The sequence below is a fragment of the Chanodichthys erythropterus genome, chromosome 22 (assembly GCF_024489055.1).
Source record: "Chanodichthys erythropterus isolate Z2021 chromosome 22, ASM2448905v1, whole genome shotgun sequence".
Taxonomy (NCBI): domain Eukaryota; kingdom Metazoa; phylum Chordata; class Actinopteri; order Cypriniformes; family Xenocyprididae; genus Chanodichthys; species Chanodichthys erythropterus.
This window is the reverse complement of record NC_090242.1, coordinates 32,592,623-32,612,281: the sequence shown is the minus strand read 5'-3', so window position 1 is coordinate 32,612,281 and position 19,659 is coordinate 32,592,623. Positions and strand designations below refer to the sequence as shown.

General features: G+C 33.5%; 1 protein-coding gene across 10 annotated transcripts in view; it reads left to right on the top strand.

The window, feature by feature from the left end:
* rapgef1b (Rap guanine nucleotide exchange factor (GEF) 1b) overlaps window positions 1-19,229 on the top strand; it is a 54,264-nt gene extending 35,035 nt beyond the window's left edge. For 5 of the 10 annotated variants that reach the window (XM_067375101.1, XM_067375103.1, XM_067375102.1 and 2 more), the window contains 16 exons: window positions 510-665; window positions 2,868-3,014; window positions 5,420-5,506; window positions 5,595-5,680; window positions 5,772-5,868; window positions 8,568-8,643; window positions 8,816-8,903; window positions 8,988-9,077; window positions 12,644-12,829; window positions 12,913-12,997; window positions 13,086-13,180; window positions 14,516-14,594; window positions 14,678-14,779; window positions 14,911-15,008; window positions 15,132-15,260; window positions 17,075-19,227. In XM_067375101.1, the coding sequence (XP_067231202.1) occupies window positions 510-665; window positions 2,868-3,014; window positions 5,420-5,506; window positions 5,595-5,680; window positions 5,772-5,868; window positions 8,568-8,643; window positions 8,816-8,903; window positions 8,988-9,077; window positions 12,644-12,829; window positions 12,913-12,997; window positions 13,086-13,180; window positions 14,516-14,594; window positions 14,678-14,779; window positions 14,911-15,008; window positions 15,132-15,260; window positions 17,075-17,225 (1,752 nt within the window). In that variant the 3' untranslated portion in view covers window positions 17,226-19,227. Of the gene's footprint in view, window positions 1-509; window positions 666-2,867; window positions 3,015-5,419; window positions 5,507-5,594; window positions 5,681-5,771; window positions 5,869-8,567; window positions 8,644-8,815; window positions 8,904-8,987; window positions 9,078-12,643; window positions 12,830-12,912; window positions 12,998-13,085; window positions 13,181-14,515; window positions 14,595-14,677; window positions 14,780-14,910; window positions 15,009-15,131; window positions 15,261-17,074 lie in introns of all 10 variants that reach the window. The other 5 variants (XM_067375100.1, XM_067375098.1, XM_067375104.1 and 2 more) reach the window with 3 other exon arrangements.
* The last annotated feature ends 430 nt before the right edge of the window (window positions 19,230-19,659 follow it).

The window sequence follows — 19,659 nt, the reverse complement described above, 5'->3', positions numbered from 1 at the left end:
AAGTGTAATTTATTCCTGTGGTCAAAGCTGAATTTTCAGCATCATTACTCCAGTCTTCAGTGTCATAATATGCTGATTTGATGCTAAAGAAACGTTCATTATTATTATCAATGTTGAAAACAGTTGTGTACAAATTTTACAAAAGTTCTTCTTCAGTGAATAGAAAGTTCAAAAGAACAGCATTTATTTAAAATAGAATATTTTCTAACATTATAATTGTCTTTACTGTAACTTTTAATCAGTTTAACTCATCCTTGATGAATAAAAGTATTGATTAATTTTATTTCTATCCACCAAAAATAAAATTAAAATTCTTACTGACCCCAAAAATAAATATATATATATAAATAAAATAAACACTTACATACACATATATAAATGTTGCCTTTAAACCAGCTTCTACTTTTTTCCAGAGTTAATATAACTCACTTTGCTTTTCCTTCTTTTTAACCTGATTTCTTCTTCTTTTCTTTCTTCTTCCTTTTCCATGTTTCTGTCTTGCGCTCTAGGCCTCCTATACCTCTCCTCCTTCATCATCCTCTTCCTCTTTTTCAATTCTCCCCCCTCCTGCTGGTCTTCCGGAGGAGGCGGAGCCTGCTCTTGGTCTCAGCCTATCAGTGTCTAACTCCTTCCTCAGTGACCACGCCTCTTTGACCACACCTGTGGTGAGTGTCCAGCAATCAGGAGTGAAAAGGACATGCAAACAATTTAAGAAGGATTTTTTTTCCTCTTTCGAAATTTTAAGAAGTTGTGTTAAGTATTTTCAGGGCTGGTATTTACAACAATTTTATATATATATATATATAATATATAATATTATATATATAATTTTTTTTATAAATATATATATATATATATAATATATATATATATACTGTTAAAAACTGTTAAAACTGTTATTAATTATTAATTTAATTAATTTATTAATTAGACTTTATATATACAGCTCTGGAAAAAACTAAGAGACCGCTGCAAGTTCAGAAATCAATGTTAAGTGGTCTCTAAATTTTTTATATATTTTTTTTTATATTATATTATATTATATTGTATATTTTGTTTTATATATATATACAACTAATTCAAATGAAATGAATGCAGAAAGTTGTTCTTGTCATGTTTCATGAATGAGGCCCATTATACTTATTGTACGTTTGCTTGTGTATCATCTGTGTTCAGTGTGTTCTGGTCATTTTGTGTGTGGTTTCGGCACACGTGCTCTTCATATGGTTTTGTCATCATGTCTCCCTGGGGTGATTATTAAACTGCTGTTCAGATGTGACTTAAAGATTATTTATGGAGTGTGTGCGTCCACTTTGCCCTTTTGGGTTTTACTGGGTGACTTTTGGAACCAGAACCGAAGCTGAATTAAAGTTCAAGTCCAAAAGCTTATCTAATCTTAATTTATCTGGTTATCTGGGTTTAGGGTTTAAGTCCATGGCTTATCAAAATGCTGTTTAATCTTCATGTAGCATTAAAACCAGGTTTTGGGTATGTTCTCGGGTGCTCCTCATGTATAATTTTACTGAATAATTCTAGCCTCTAGTTGCATTGGATTTCACTAATAACTTCTAGTGCTTTATAAGACACTTATAGACTTTTAAAGTTGTTTTTGAAGATTGTGCTCTTTGCATCAAAGGTGGCTTGTGTAGTCAAACTTTTGATTGGAATTAATTTGTCCCATGTTGAGATTTTAATTGATATTTTCAGCAATACATCCAAGACGACCAGCTCTTATCTCATTTGTACGTCATGTCCTGACCAGACATGACATGTTTCTGTCATCAAATATTTCTGTCTTTACTATATATATATATATATATATATGAGGACATTTTTTCTTAGGCATCAGAGAGTCTGTTATTACTAGTGTTGTTATTGTTAACTAAAACTATTAAAAACAATGTTTTTAATTGAAATAAAGCTAAAATAAAATGAAAATATTAGATGGAAAAACTTTTTAAATAACTGTAATAAAAGAAGTACTAAATCTGAAATAAATATGAATTAGAGCTAATTAGAATGATTAAAAAACTACTAAATATGACAAAAGCACAACAAAATAATTAAACTTAAATTTCATATAAAAACTGAAAATATAAAAATATAAGATAACTCAAAATATTAATAAATGCTATAAATGGTATTAAAATAACATTGGATCTTACTGAGATCAGCAAGCTGTTATTTGGAGTGTTTCTCCCTGCTGATGAGTTTTAGAAACTAGTTTGTCATGGTAACCGAATCTGGGAATTGTTCTGGAATGTTCTGTGCTCTTGACCCCTGACCTTTGAGGTCAGAGAAAAAGCAATATGATGTTTATGTGTGTGTGATTTTGCCTAAGGAAAGACCTAACCATTTCAGTGTGTGTGTGTGTGAGAGAGAGAGATTTTGAGGCTCCATATGGATGTTTTTTCTCATTCTATCTCTTTTCCTCACTCCCTCCTCCGAGTCTCTGTGGAATGCTTACATTCCAGAATGTCACAGATGGCACATAGAATGAGGGAAGCTCTTCCCGATCTCTCAGGGAAACATGTTGGACCATGTTTGTTGAGCTGTGTGTGTGATGGGATGAATTGGAATGTTGTTGCTGGTGTTCCGGGCAAGTCCCTGCAGGTGTTGTAATCCCTCTAAGCAACATCCGGAAGTTCAGCCAGGATTTGACTTGTCCAGCATTGTGTTCCCTGATAGTTTGTTCTCTTTTTAGTGGGTGGTTACAAATTTAAACTTGCTGTCCTGCTATTTCACACAAAATAGAACATATTTCCCTCTCTGTTCTCCAATCTTTTCAGATTTATTCCAAATACTTCCTCTGATTCCATCTTTCCTCTCCCATTTCTTCTCTCTTCTTCTGTTTCAACCAATCGCAGAGTTCCGACCCGGTTGGCTTGACCAATGCTGGCAGAGCTCTAGATGGTGGTGGTGTCTCTAACGGGTCCTTGACCAGCTCTCTGGTCTCTCTGGCCGTCTGTCTTCCTTCTGAGTCTTCTCTTTCTGACTCACTTCTTACCTCCGCGGTAAACACGCACGCACACGCACACACACACACACACACACACACACACACATTTCAGTAGTTATTGGAAGATAGACTTCTATTGTTTTTAAATAAAGCAAATTATAATCACTACCTAATAACCATGTGTTTTGCATTTCTAGGATCAAAAATAAAACACTACTGACTATTTATTAACCATTTTGGTAATACTTTGCATAAAGCCTTTATGTATAATAATTTAAAAGTGTTTTTAATGCATTAATAATGCACCATATAATGCATTGTATGATCTCATAAATAATTGTAACCACAGTTATAATGCTTATCTATTCATTTTGACACCTTTAAAAGGTTTTTTCACTTTTTTAACTTTAGTTAATGTGTGATGTGGCTGTTTGAGCATAACTATCACTAACCATGACATCACTAACCCCAAAATTTACACACAACAAAGGGGCGGGGCCATGTTGGGCTGCTTTATAGAAGAGGAAGAGTTGTTGTAGTGGAGTGTTGTTATCATGCCGTCATTTTACGCCGGACTGCTTCACAAACGAGGGTCAATTCAACACAAAAGATGAACATGACGGCACATGCTAGTGGATGAGTTGAATCAACTCCACAGCAACTACATCAATTTATCCACTAACCATTCAGAAACGTCCAGTTTCATTCTAAAAGTTGTAACTTCTTCCAGAGTCTCTCCATCAGTGTCGACTCCGGTTTGAACAATGTAAGGCTGAACACCGTTACTGACAATCCTCATTTTGGCTGCGTGAGATTCTCCAGCTTTGTTGTTGTTGAGCTGTTAAAGCTCCGCCCTCTTCTGGAAAGGGGGCGGGAGCAGCAGCTCATTTGCATTTAAAGGCTGTGTTTTTGCTCACACCCAAATAGGGGCAAATTTGACAAGCTATAATAAATGATCTGTGGGGTATTTTGAGCTGAAACTTCACAGACACATTCTGGGGACTCCAGAGACTTATATTACATCTTGTAAAAGGAGCATAATAGGTCCCCTTTAATGTTTTTTAAACCGCATGTCAAACTACCAATTTCAGATGTAACAAAGAATCTAAAAACATTATAATGCTTTTAACTTAAGTTATGATTATTTATGAAAAGATATAATGCATTATAATGTACATTATGAATAACTTTATAATGCATTATACATGAAGACTTTATGCAAAGTGTTACCACTATTTTTCTACTAAAGACGTCTTCAAAAGGAGGTGCAGTTTTGTTTGAAAAGCATAGATGTTTTTGAAATAAACTTTTATACTTTATCTTTTTTTTTCCTGAAAATATAACGTGTGCTGTCACATTATGTGCACTTTCTTGTGCGTTTTTTTTTGTTTTTAAATAAAAAGCATCATGCAAGAATATTAAGAAAATATTGTAAATGTGTGTGCATCAGTGCCATCTAGTGGTAAATATATTCTAAAAGTAATTTCTGTCTTATAACTTCTGTTTTCAGTGTAAAGTTTGAGTTTTCTGAGTGGGAAAGGAGAGGTGTGCTATTACTTTTTAAAACAAATTGGATCGTATTCACATGCAGGACAATAATTGGGGTTCTTGGCAGTGTTATTTTGATGTTAATATACTATTATAGTTTTTGTTAATATTTTTAATTAGATTCTATTTTTATATTTTCTGTTTTCATTTTATTTTATTAATTTTGTCTTTTTTTTGTACATTTTTTTTTTTTTTTTTACTAGTTTTTTATGATTTAAAAAAAAAGTTTTAGTTTTTACTGAGCACCTAATGGGAAATGGTGATGGAAAAATAAGAGATGGGAGGAAAAAATACATTTCAATGCGTTCTTGTGTAAAAGTTTTGAGTTCCCCTGAGAAACTTTGCGTTTGTGTTTTATCCTCCCATTTTTTCAAATCACCATGTCCCTTTAGGGGCTCCATAAATTTAAATTAATGTTGTATTTGAACTTAAATAAAACAAATGCAACTATCTGCAAAGTTTTTTTCCTATATTATTTTATTTCAGTTAATGTTTATTTTAATTCAAGTACTGTAAATGTTTTTTTAATGCAAAAAAGTTGTATGCAAAAAAAAAAAAATGTTTTTTGCATACCAGATGACAACTTTGTCCATACAATCCCCATTTACACAGATCTCTGAAAACGACTAATACGCTGTATTATGCTGCCAGGCCAGTAGGTGGCAATGTCACTTTGCAAAGAAACACTACATGCCTATAGACTGAACGCGTAACACGCATGGTTACCATGATCCGTAACAACTTAGTGTAGTGGCAGCACTTTTGCATGGAAAATCTAATTTTCAGAAAATGTAAACTTATTTATTTCTTTGGTTTCATTTAGTGGTATTTTGCATGAGTTCACATTCTTACTGTGTTGCTAAATTTTCAATGCCTGTCTGACCAAGTTTGTCCCTGTTGTTTTTGCTACAGAGTGAGAGTGTTGATGAAGGTGGCGAGGGAGAGTATGTGAACCTGTACTCGTCCACACATGCTAACGGAGACAACACACACCGCAGTGTAAGTACTGGCCTGTGTTATTGTGTCGAGGCTTGTGTGTATCTGTTTTTGGAGTGTAATTACACTTTATTTTTTTACTATTCTTCAGGACACTTCTTCATGTGATGATGTGCTTCAAGACCACACCCCTCACATACCCACGTCCAATAGCAAGGAAGCGTTGTCTAAGGACAGGTATGAATTCAAGTCTTTGTGCTTGTGTGTTGTATTTTTGGGCAGGTCGGAGATGTGTAAATATTTGTGTAATGTTTTCTCTCGCTCACAGGCCGAAAGAACCCAGTCATGGTCAGATCGATGATGTTGATGAATTATCCCTTATTGATCATAATGACATTATGAACCGCATCACGCTCAAAGCAGAGGTAATAATGCTCTTTAAAGATTTATAAAGTGTTCATGAACTGTACAAAACCTTTATTAAACATCTTAAACCAAAAGCCAGGATCAATGAAAACCTGGAAATATTAGGATTTATTTATTTGCTTATTTTTTTATATGCATTTTTGTGTTTATACATTTATTTTTTCATTTATTTATGCATTTAGTTGTGCCTTTATGCATTTATTAAATATTGTGTACCATGTCTGCATGCATGATATTTAAAAATGTCCATAATTAAAAAAAATTCAGGCTGGGAAAAGTTGTAAAAATTAATGGAAAAAAATTGTTAAAGTTATTATAAATTTGTTTTATATATATCTTTTATTAATTTGAGTTATTTTAGTACTTCAATTTAAAATAAATGAAAATGAGAAATGTTGCTTTGGCATCTGGCTGAAATAAAATACATTTTTAGGGCTTTTTTTTATATGCAGTACAGTCCAAAAGAAGTTTCGTCTGCTCACCAAGGCTACATTTAATTAAAAATACAGTAAAAAACAGTAATATTGTGAAATATTACTACAATTTAAAATAACTGTTTTCTATTTGAATATATTTCACAAAGTAATTTATTTCAGTGATCAAAGCTGAATTTTCAGCATCATTACTCCAGTCTTCAGTGTCACATGATCCTTCAGAAATCATTCTAATATGCTGATCTGCTGCTCAAGAAACATTTAATTTGTACAATTGTACAAAATATTTGTGTACAATATTTTTTTTTCAGGATTATTTGATGAATAGAAAGTTCAAAAGAACAGTGTTTATCTAAAATCTAATCTTTTGTAACATTATAAATGTCTTTACTGCCACTTTTGATTGATTTAATGCATCCTTGCTGAATAAAAGTATTCATTTCTTTAATTTCTTTTCAAAAAAATTAAAATAAATTCTTACTGACCCCAAACTTTTGAACGGTAGTGTATAATGCTACAGAAGCTTTGTATTTCAGATAAATGCTGTTCTTTTGAACTTTCTATTCATCAAGGAATCCTGAAAAAAAAAAGTACACAACTGTTTTCAACATTGAAAATAATCATAAATGTTTATTGAGCAGCAAATCAGCATATTAGAATGATTTCTGAAGGATCATGTGACACTGAAGACTGGAATAACGATGCTGAAAATTCAGCTTTGCATCACAGGAATAAATTACTTTGTCAAATATATTTAAATAGTACACAGTTATTTTAAATTGTAATAATATTTCACAATATTACTATTTTTTTTACTGTATTTTTAATTAAATAAATGTAGCCTTGGTGAGCAGACGAAACTTCTTTTAAAAACATTAAAAATCTTAGTGGTTCCAAACTTTTGGACTGGACTGTATATTTAATTGTTTTTCAGTTAAAATTAATTTTATTTCAAGTAATGTAACTTTTTTTATGGTTTTAGTTAACAATAATAACCGTGGTCCTGGGTCATATCTAGAGACATTTTTATATATTGTGTACCATGTTTTCATGCATAATATTAAAAATTGTTTGTTTTTAAAAAAATGTCCATGCTGGAAAATTAATGAAATCTTATATGTCATAGAAGTTTTTATAAAAATATTTTATTTATTTATTATTTTTATTATTATTATCATTGCTCTGCAAAGATATAAATTATTTCGTTGGGTAGAATTTGATCTTTTGTGAGGGTAATATCTGTAAAATTTGAAAACTCTGTATCCAGTAATAGCGTTAAATCAATGCTAGTTTGAAAGAATGATTCAATGAATCACTCATTAAGACTTCACTTGCTTCATGACTGGATGAATCAGCGTTTTTGAACGTATCTCTTGAATGATTCAATGACAAATACATTTTTTTAAACAGTCACATGTCGCCACCTACTGGCGAAACAATGTAATCGATACAATGTTTATTTGAAGCGTCAAGTTTGTTTCAAAAGGTGATTTGCTCTATTTCTAATCTGAACAGTGAAGTTGTTTCATACCTAAACATGAAAACTGCTCTCTCTGGCTCAGCGTCAGTGCGAATACAGATAAGAATGAACCGCTGTGATCGTACTTGTCAAATAGGTGAATCGGTTATATATATGAATAAGATCATGTGTTTTTTTTTTATTGAGATCGTAATCTTGTAAAGAGTAATCATGCAGCTCTGCGCAACTACTTGTAAATATATAGCATTGGTTGAATGACTTTTATGGGATGAAGTCGAGTCGACTAGTTGCTGATGACGTCATTAATGAGCCTGAACCGCGAGCTGAGACTCGAACGGGTCGCCTTGTGCACAGCTATGGCATATGACAGCGCTGCCCACAAAGCTATTGTACATAGCAGCTTATTTTCATCAGTTCTTTTGTCTTTGGGTGTTACTAGTCGATGTTGAGCTTAAAGCGTCATGGCAGAGCATTAAAGTCAATTAGTCGACTGGTCTGTGCAACCCCTAATATAAAGACATGAAATATTGATTTGAGTTAAAATGTGTTTTATTATGGATAAAGAAAGAGTGATATGAGAGGCATTAAACTAGCTGGAAATCCTGCATGCATGTATTTTGTGTGTTTAAAGAGTCATTCTGTAGTGGTTGATGCAAATCAAAACACACACACATACACACACACACACACTCCATCAGCTGGTGCAGTGCTGCGATGGGCAGCCGGAGCCAAACTGAGCTCGACTTCAGTGAGCTGCAGTAATAATTCTCTCTCTCTCTGATAGAATGATGATGGTCCTGATGTGAGAGCCGGTTCTGGTGATATACTGTTGGTTCATGCTACAGAAACAGACCGCAAAGGTAATTCACATTCTCTCTTCATATGAAGCTTGTTTAGTAATAGTTAATATGCACATATGTGGTGTTCATTGTTATAATTTGCCTTTAGCATGTCTTTGATTTATTCCTACAGTATCTGTGTGTGATGGAGGTTTGAGAGCATTTTAATTGCATTCCTCTGTTTGTGTTGTAGATTTGGTGTTGTACTGTGAGGCTTTTCTCACCACCTACAGAACCTTCATAACGCCCGAAGACCTCATTAAAAAACTACACTACAGATATCCTTTCAATCCGTTTCATTCTGTTCATCATCTGTTAGAAGCAGTCAGTCTGCATATGTGTGTTTCTTAACTCCGCTGCACATACACTCGCTTCTGTCACAGTCCAGACACCTTTAAGAAGCGTGTCAGTAAAAACACATTCTTCGTGCTGGTGAGAGTCGTGGATGAACTCTGGTGAGTAACCGCATGTTTTTATATATGGCTAAAAAGTACTCGTAATGAACTACAGTCAAGCTACACAACAGACTACTAACAAAAGGTAGCTTCAACTAAGTTGAAGTGTTTAAAAAAGGAATATATGTTTTAATTTTATTATACCATTTATTAATTTTTTTTTTGAGCCAAGGTAGTATTATATCTGCCACAAACACAGTTGGTGACTTTCAGAATCCTGAAAAATATTAATATTAAGCAGCACAACTGTTTTCAACATTGATGATTAAGGATAGGTATCGAGAACCAAATTTTCAAGAACCAGTGATTTGATAAGAAATGTACATTTCGCTTTCGCTGTGTGTGCATTTTAATGTGATTTAAACTACTCAAGTGCAAAAGACTCTCACACTGTTTTCCGTGCTGCACACACAAAGCACGCTCACAGAAAAAGTACATTTAAATCTGATTTTAAACCTATTCTGTCGTCTCATGCTTCAATGGTTTAAAATCGCTTTTTCTGTGAGTGCACTTTGAATGTGTGTGCGCAAATCGTCTCACGCTTCAGTGGATCCGTGAAGCTTTTAAAGTGACAGCAGCCTAACATTCCTGCTGCCGTCTCTATAATAACACTAATCAAACAACTAAAGACCAGTGTTGGGCACGTTACTTTAAAAAGGTAATTAGTTATAGTTACTAGTTACTTCTCACAAATAGTAACTGAGTTACATCATTATAAAAGTAACTAATTACCAGGGAAAATAACTATTGCGTTACTTTAAAAAAATATATATATATATGTCAATCAACTTGGATGCCCCCAATATTAAATGTCTAAAAATAAATGATTATTTGTTTAATGTTATGTTTTAAATTCATCCATTTGATTATGAAAAGTGAACAACGTTATTAAGAAAGAATACATCATAAGATACGCAATATATCGGGAGTCATGGAGTGGGTCAGACATGATTTTGACCACTTCATTAAGTTTTGTTTTGTAGAAAGCCTTTCTTTAAAGTGAATTTCATTTTATAAAAATTGTCTCTTAATTTTAATCAATGTTTCGTCAACCAATTGCCTGGATTTAATAAATAAGAAGCAAATATAGCAGAAAATATAATCATGGCGCCGGCGCGATCACTTGCACATGAACTTAAGCGCATCTTATAGGCTACATTAACCGAAACTCAGCAGCTGCTTGCCTCACAGACATAAGAAATATATCTATAGAAAGCTTGAAATTAGGGATGTGTCACGATTTTCGAATATTCGATTAGTCGATTTAATTATAGAATATCGAATAGGTTGTGCGATTGTCGTCTTAAAAAAATGCTCATGTTTCCAATGGTGACACGTTCATGTAACCAGAGGGAGGCGCGCGCGCTGCCAATAACGCACCTAAAAAACTGTTAACAGCAGAACATAGACAAGCGTGGCATATAACAGAGACGTTAAAATCAGTGTTCACACGACACACGTGCCGTCATTCAGGCTGTTCACAATGATATTGATTTTAGTCTGCCCAAACTCGTTATATGGCTTGAGGTAAGCTTGCTGCGATAGTCGGTGTTGCCGGTGTTCAGGAACAACATCGGTATCATAACTTGTCACCGCTCCCGAATTGGCGCTAATTTGAAAGTGAAAGTAAAATCCCCTCAGTCATTCATGGTGCGGGTCCACAAAAAGGCGCCGGACTGGACAAAAGCGAGGCGAACGGCGCGAGCGAGCAACACTGATAGTCCACACTGGCGGAGAGCGAGCGTTTTCAGTTTATTCCTCCGGAAGCTCAACGTAGGAATTAATTGAAAGCGCTCGCTCTGCTTCGCACTGTTATGAATGGCCATGCAGATTTTACTTTCACTTATATTAACGAACATATTAATATGTTTTAGCACATTACAATCATTATATGGCTTGAGTTAAGACAGCATATTCTCCAATGAATTAAACAGTTTATCAATATCATAGATTGAAAGCGTGAATGGTCTCTCTCCCACTGTTTGTGTGTTGATGCGGGGGAGGGGTGCGATTTTCGAATAATAATCGAATAATTCCCGGCGATTTTCGAATATTATTTTTTGCCTGAAATGCCCATCCCTACTTGAAATGTCTATTTTAAACAAAATAATTTAAAATGAAAAGAAATAGGCTACTTAGCCGACACAGATTCAGAAAACATTAGTTTATTAATAAACAATTAAAACGTCTCCTTAATGTTTTTGTCACATTCATAATCATTACTTTTGCTGGTTCTTTATGGCAAGCTTTTTGCGTGCGCTTGAATGCTATGTAGCCTATATTACGTAAACGCTCATTATTATGGTTTATTCTCTCCAGTATTAAAGAAATCAAATTAATATAAATGTGATTAGTCAACTAATGGCTTAAATAAACAACTACTAGTCCAACACACACTCCAGAGAAAAATCTTTGCAGGTTCTATGGCTGAGACAATGAAAAAATCCACTCGTTCTGAATAACTGTAACTATATTTGTAATGTCAATTTTATTTATAAAGTGCATTGTTATTTATTGATTAATTTTTGAACCTGAATACCGTGTTAAAACACTCTTTATTTCAATCGTATATTTGTTGCGATTGCTATTTTTTTTTTTTGTTCTTTTTCAATTACTGAGTATTTAATTGTATTTAAAAATGATTGAAATATTAGTTGTGCTAGTTGTTTTTGCTATGGTATTTTAAACTTTTGTTTATGATATTCAGCTACAATGAAATGTTTTGCAATAAGACTTCAAAAAACTGAATGATATCAAAGTTTTTTTGTTTGTTTTTTACCTTATTGGAATCGAAATTAGGAATCGATAAGAATCGGAATCAGTAGATCGGAATCGTAAAATTCAAACGGTACCCAAACCCTATTCCTTACCACTAACTGTTTATTAGTTGTTTAATCATTTTAATGGAACCAGAAGCGTTAGGCAGAACCGTAAAATTTCTTACGATTGATAATACGAAATATTTCTTTTAGCAAATTGGTTCATTTATTTCAAAAGAGTGGATCAAATGATTAATTGACTCATCGATCAATAATGTTCCCAGATGTTTCTTTAAAGCATTTTGTGTGTTTTGTTTGTTGTGAAATAATAATTGAAATAAGGCTTTTTCAAATTGAATAGCTGTATTTTTAGTGTTGAAAGTATTTTAGGCTACATTTATTTGATCAAATATACAATAAAAACTGTAGTATTGTGAAATATTATTACAATTTCAAATAACTGTTTACTATTGTGTAATAGATGTTAAATGTCATTTATTCCTGTGATCAAAGCTGAATTTTCAGCATCATTACTCCAGTCTTCAGTGTCACATGATCCTTCAGAAATCATTCTGATATGATGATTTGCTGCTCAAGAAACATTTCTTCATTATCATTGTTGAAAAATATCAATATTTTTGAGGAAACCATGATTAGAAAGTTCAAAAGCACAGCATTTATCTGAAATAGAAATCACTCTGTCCATGCTGAATACAAGGATTAATTACTTTCAAAAAAAGATCTTCCTGAGCCCAAAGTTTTGAATGTGAATGTGAATGTTATCTCTTCATGTTTTGTGTGTGTCAGTCTGGTGGAGTTGACCGAGGACATCCTGCGGCAGTTGATGGATCTGGTGTTCCGGCTGGTCTGTAACGGGGAACTGAGTCTGGCGAGGGTCCTGCGGAAGAACATCCTAGATAAAGTGGAACAGAAGCGGCTCCTGCGGCACGTGCACACGCTCAAGCCTCTGGCCGCGCGGGGCGTCTCTGCAAGGTAAAGCTCAAAGTTCAGGGGTCATCAGGAATCTTCTCATCTTTGCAAGTTTGTTTTGCGTTTAATCGGCTCTTTCTCCAAAGGCCCGGCACGCTGCATGATTTCCGCAGTCATGAGATCGCAGATCAGCTGACGTTGCTGGACGCAGAACTTTTCTACAAGATCGAGGTAACACACACAGACTGTTTTACTTGATGCGGTAATGGAATGTGGAATGGAGTGATACATGATAACCTGTTGTCATTTCTGTCTTCAGATTCCTGAGGTGCTGCTTTGGGCGAAGGAACAGAACGAAGAGAAAAGTCTAAATCTGACCCAGTTTACAGAGCACTTTAACAACATGAGCTACTGGTACATATTTACTGAAACTGCTACACACTCATGCGTTCAACAACATGTGTTCCCTATATATGCATCTAGGGCCCTATGAGTTCTGCGATGGCGGAATTGCAGAATCCAGTGTTAAAAATGGAATTTACTGTATTACACGGAATGTCACGGAATTGGGAAATTTTGGATGAATTAATCAAAAATAGGGCTGTACACTTAATCAAATCATGATATGGACTAGTGTCTGTGAATATTAAAGTGCAAAAGGAATGCTGTTTAAATATGAAGTCTGCACACTTTTACTTCCATGTTTTAATGATGTACTGATATAGTATATATCAGTATTTAGAATAAGCTTTTATTTTTATATTTTCAGTTTTAATTTTAGTTTTGTGCTTTTGTCATTTTTATTTTTTTAATATTTCTATTTATCTCTAATTTATTTATCAAATATGAAGTCTGCACACTTTACTTCCATGATTTAATTATATACTGTTAAAGCATTTATCAGTATTTAGAATAAGCTTTTATTTTTATATTTTCAGTTTTTATATTAATTTTAGGTATTTTGTTTTGTGCTTTTGTAATTTTTTTAATATTTCTATTTATCTCTAATTTATCAAATATGAAATCTGCAAGCTTTTACTTCCATGTTTTAACAGTAAACAGAATATGAAAAAATATGTATTTTCTTTATATACTGTTATAGTATTTATCAATAATTAGAATAAGCTTTTATTTTTATATTTTATTTAAATTTTATTTTTAATAATTTAGTTTTGTGCTTTTGTCATTTTTATTTTTTTCTAATATTTCTATTTATCTTTTAATTTATCAAATATGAAGTCTGAATCCTTTTATTCCCATGTTTTAATTTTATTAGTAAACAAAAAAAAAAAAAATTGGGGAAAAAAATAAAATGGAATTGGCGAGGCGGGGGGCAAAACTGATTTCATAGGGCCCTATGCTTATTGCGCACAAAATTTGGAAATGATTTCTCAAAACAGCATGCTCAACTCTGATTGGCTGACTTTACACACAATTTTCCAACAAAGAAAGTTCCCAGGAGCACTTATGAGAAAGAACTAGGGATTAAATTCATCATTGAATTTGGAAAGTTCCAATTTTAGCCCTTAAACGTAATGCAAAAACTTTGGATGGAAAATCTACATATTGTTCAGGTGTTGGTCTTCCTGTATAAGTGGGCAGCTATAAGCTGCTGTGTGGACCACACTTGTATGTAGATAGTTTTAAATCTGGTTATGGAGGAATGCCTGCACACTATGACCCTGTATACTACACCCTCATGCCCTGAAGAGTTCCCATACTCACTCTGTAATTTGTCCTGTCCACTAGGGTGCGCTCTATAATCATCCAGCAGGAGAAAGCTCAGGACAGAGAGAAACTGCTGCTCAAATTCATCAAAATCATGAAGGTAAATCACAGTTGACACTTTCTCTCTTTCTCTATCACTTGCTCTATTTTCTGAGTGATCTAATGTTTTCATCTCATCTGTAGCACTTGCGGAAACTGAATAACTTCAACTCTTACTTGGCGATTCTCTCTGCGCTGGACTCTGCACCAATCAGACGACTGGAATGGCAGAAACAGACATCTGAGGTAGTCACACAAACTGATTAAAGTCTACGTGTCCTCCTCACTGCTAAAGTTAGCATAACTGAAGAAAATCATTCAATAAAAGCAGATATTTTAACCTGTCTATTTGTCTCCCTTTCCCTGTCTTCTTCCAGGGCTTGGAGGAGTACTGCACTTTGATTGACAGTTCGTCATCTTTCCGAGCATATAGAGCGGCTCTAGCTGAAGTGGAGCCTCCATGTATTCCCTATCTGTGAGTTTGTGTGTAAAAAAACTAAACTAAACTGCACTAATATAAAAACAGGAGCTGGAAAATGAATTATATTCACACTGAAGAATGTTGTAGTTTTGCTAATAATGTTTTTGTTCCCTGCAGGGGTTTGATCCTACAGGACCTGACGTTTGTTCACCTCGGAAACCCGGATTTTATTGATGGTAAAGTGAATTTCTCCAAGCGCTGGCAGCAGTTCAACATTCTGGACAGCATGAGACGCTTCCAGCAAGTGTGAGTAATCCGCTGGCCTGAAATCTGACGTTTGACTAGAACGAGATTAAATTACACGTGATTCATGCTGCAGTCCAGACTTTGCTTTAATAGACTTATAATAAAGCAATGAGGCATGAGATGCTGCGGTCAAATCAAACATCGCTCATTCAATCATATTTATATGGAAGCCCATTCTGCCACATAAGAAAAAAAATCATGCTTTGTTAAAAGTCATAATTAAGGAAAACGATTGCAAAACAACATAATTATGACATAAAAGGTTGAAACTATAAGATGAGTCATAAGATAAAAAATCTAATTTAACAAAAAAAATTGACAAGTATCATAATTTTGACTTGTAATTATAATGTCATAAGTTGAAATTGAAAAAAAAAATTGTCAATTATTCATATTCTTTCATTATACTTTTGACTTTTTTGACTTTCATTGAGATAAAAATTCTTCGAAATTATGACACCAAAAATGAAAAGTTAAATAAAATTGATATAAATAGCTCATAAAAGTTATAATTATGAAATAAAAAGTCAAATGATTGCAAAAAAAAACAATTGACATAAAAGGTTGAAACTATGAGATGAGTCTAGATAAAAAAATCGAATTTGACAAAAAAAAATTGAAAAAAGTCTTAATTATATTTAAAAAATGGCAAAAACAATTGACATTCATAAATACGACAGTCATAATTTTGAGATAAAAAGTTGAAATTATAAGATTTCTAAGTCATTAAAGTAAAAGTTGAAATTGACAGTCATAATTGGCATTTGAAATTGACAAAATATTTATTACATAAAAAGTATCTCGTAATTTTGACCTTTCATAATTGTTTTTGTCATTATTTCAGCTTGCCGTGATTGAGATAAAAATTCTAAATTATAAGAACCAATTATGACTGTCATAATTACAACATAAAAATGGCTAAAACTATTGACATTCATAATTGACAGTCATAATTTTGAGATAAAAAGTTGAAATTATAAGATACCAAGTCATTGAGAGATAAGTCGAAATTAAAAAAAAAACCTAATTATGACAAAAAGCATCTCATAATTCATTATTAGAACATCATAAGTCAAAATTGACAAAAAACTAAATTGTCATTAATATTGTTATTAATATAATTGTCTTTTGTTATAATTTCGACTTTCATGATTATAACTGTCTTTTTGTAATGTAAATTTGAAATTGACAAAAAAATTAAAATTGACATAACTTAATAAAATTATGATATAAACATTACATAAAGGTTATAATTGACACAAGTCAAATGATTGCAAAAAACAATTGACAAAAAGGTTGAAACTATGATCATAAGATAAAAAATCTAATTTGATAGTCATAATTATAACATAAATGGCAAAAACTGACATTCATAATTATGACGTCAAAATTTTGAGATAAAAAGTTGTAATTATAAGATACTAAGTCATTGAGATAAAAGTTGAAATAGACAAAAAAATTACAGTAATAATTTGCAGTTACAATTAACAAACTGAAAACTGAAAAAGTATCTCATAATTTTGACTTGTCACTATTATAATGTCATAAGTTGAAATTATGACAAAAAAACTAAATTGTTAATTATTAATATAATTGTTTTTCAGCATAATTTCGACTTGTCATAATTATATCTGTCAATATGAGATTAAAATTCAAAATTATGACACAAGTTAATAAGATTATGATGTAAATTATTACATAATTATGACATTAAAAGTTGAAATTGATATATTATATTAATGTAGCATTTCATTTCATGTATCAGTTGCCGATTTCACCAGTAACTGTAATTTTTTCCTTAATTGTCTTTGCAGACACTACGACCTGAAACGGAACGAAGACATCGTCTCGTTCTTCAACGACTTTAGCGATCACCTGGCGGAGGAGGCATTATGGGAACTCTCGCTCAAGATCAAACCACGAAACATCTCGCGGCGCAGGACGGAGCGAGAGGAGAAGACCTAGAACCTGAGATCTACAACCTCAGAGACAATTTACGGTGAGACCTGAACCTCCTGCAGAACCTTGGGAACCCACGCTAGGCTTTTTGAGTTCCTTATCCGGTTCTGGAGATGAATTGGACTAAACCGAGACACGCAAGCTCCAATTTGCACCAAAAAACTGAGACATTAGCAGTATTTTCCCCTGATTGTGGACTTTAAAAACTCAAGAGGGGAATCCTAATTCAGTATCGATATACAGATACGCACTCGCACGCGCACACAGAGGGCTCAAGAGGACCCGAACGCTGTGATATAAAGCTACATCCTCACAACTTTCTATGTTTGCGTGTGTTTATGTGTGGGTGTACAGAAAGACACACTCTAAGAGGGCTTGGTTCATTTAATATTAATACACTGTGCCTGATGGAGTGAGTTCATGTTTGTTTGTCCCATTCGGACGTACCGTTCGGCCTTCCAAAGGTCATTCAACCTACGATTCGCCCGTCGGGTCGACCATTCAGACCATATGATTGGGAAACGGGCAGACATGTGTGCAATCTTATAACCGTTTTATGAGGAATATTCACTGATTTGTTCAAATTAATGTTTTGACAGACACGGTGAGTATTGGATAAGTGGAATATATTATATTAATTCAAAAATTAAAGACTGAACTGGACGTTTGGACTCATTTTTCATGTCATCTTGCTATATTGTTTTGTGTGTGACCATGTGCAACCCTTATTATTACCGTTTAACGCTGACAGCCCCTCAAATCCCACGAAATCTGTCGAGAACGTGTGTTTTCACCTTAAAACAAACTTTTTATACGTACAATTTGCATTGTGACATTATTTTCATTTTCATTCCTCTTCCCGATTCTCAATAGCTTACATAATGCGAAATGCCAAAAAAAAGCTGCAAAGTGCATTTATAAGGTACAAACAAATTGTAGTATTTGTACTGAATTTAAATAGGTCACATTTATCAAACGCAAGCAGAACAAATTTGAAAATGCAAATTGTTCATAAAGCCTTTTATGCAATTTTTTCAGAAGTTTATGCAAGTTTATTCAATACATAAGTTCAACACATAAATGTTTAATAAACAAATCAGAACAAAAAGTAATTTGCTCTGCTCGTGCTTCATGAATGAGGCTTATTTTGTCATTTTGTTTTATTTTATGTTTTGAAAATGGTGTCACAATGCAAAAACTTATCCTAATGGTCCCAAAAATAGGCTTTTTTTTTTTTTCTTTATTCAAAATTAATTTATCATTTTTTTTTTATCTTTTGATTATTGTGGGGGAAAAAGACCCGAACATTTGCGACTATGATGTCACAGAGAGGGGCGGGGCTCAGTGTTGCCTGGCGACGAGCAGTTTGCCAGCGTGCATGTGTATGATTTTGATTCTTTTGGGATGTGTATGATATTATGTTCTGTATAAATGTACATGTACAGTTGTGATGTATAATCTCCCATCATGTAGAGGGCAGTTACAAGGAAATATATTTTCAAACCAAACGAGTCACGCACTACAATAACTAACATTATGAGGCAAAAAAAACACAAGGACTGAATATGCTGTGATCTCTGGGCGTGTGTGTTTGCGTGAGTGAGTGTGTGCGCGTGTGCGGTTTTTCTACAGAATGTTGTTATTCATATATGGGAAAAGGGAAGCTAAAAAGGCTTTCTTCAGTGTGCGTCTGAGATGTTGACGTTTACTGACTCCTGGGAATTTTTTTCCTGTTACACCTATAACATCCTGTATATTCAACCACCAATAAAACTGCTCTCTTTGTATCGTGTTTGTATTTTTCCAACACTTGCATGTGTTTACAACTACAAGTGCCACAATATTGCCATGTTTTTAAGGGTTATACCATGATATTTTGTTAAATAGACCACTGTTCAGAAGGGGTCAGTAAGATTTTCTTTCTTTTTTAACACTATTTAGGAAGATCGTGGTTTTTACAAAAATATTAAGCAATTTTCAATATTGATAATGAGAAATGTTTCTTGAGCATCAAATCAGCATATCAGAGTGGTTTCTGGAGGATCATGTGACACTGAAGTCTGCCGTAATGATGCTGAAAATTCCGCTTTGATCACAGGAATTAATCACATTTTAAAATGTTCACATAAGGAAAAATTGATGACGGGGATTGAATTATAACAAATTCCCTTTAAGTCATTTCACTCGGCGGCCATCTTTGAAACTCCTCTCGGGCATTCAGGTGCAGCTCCTATCTCTTTGAATAGGGAAACATCAAGTTCTCTAAAGCTGTTTGTCAAGCTTTCGATTAAATTTCATATTTGAAATCACCAATGAAATCTGACAACAAATGTCTCATAAATTTTGTTTCTAAACACCCGAATCATGACAAAAAACTATTTTTCAGGCTGGATCAACCAAATGCGCATGCACAGTCCTAAATGCGCGTCTCTTGTCTAAC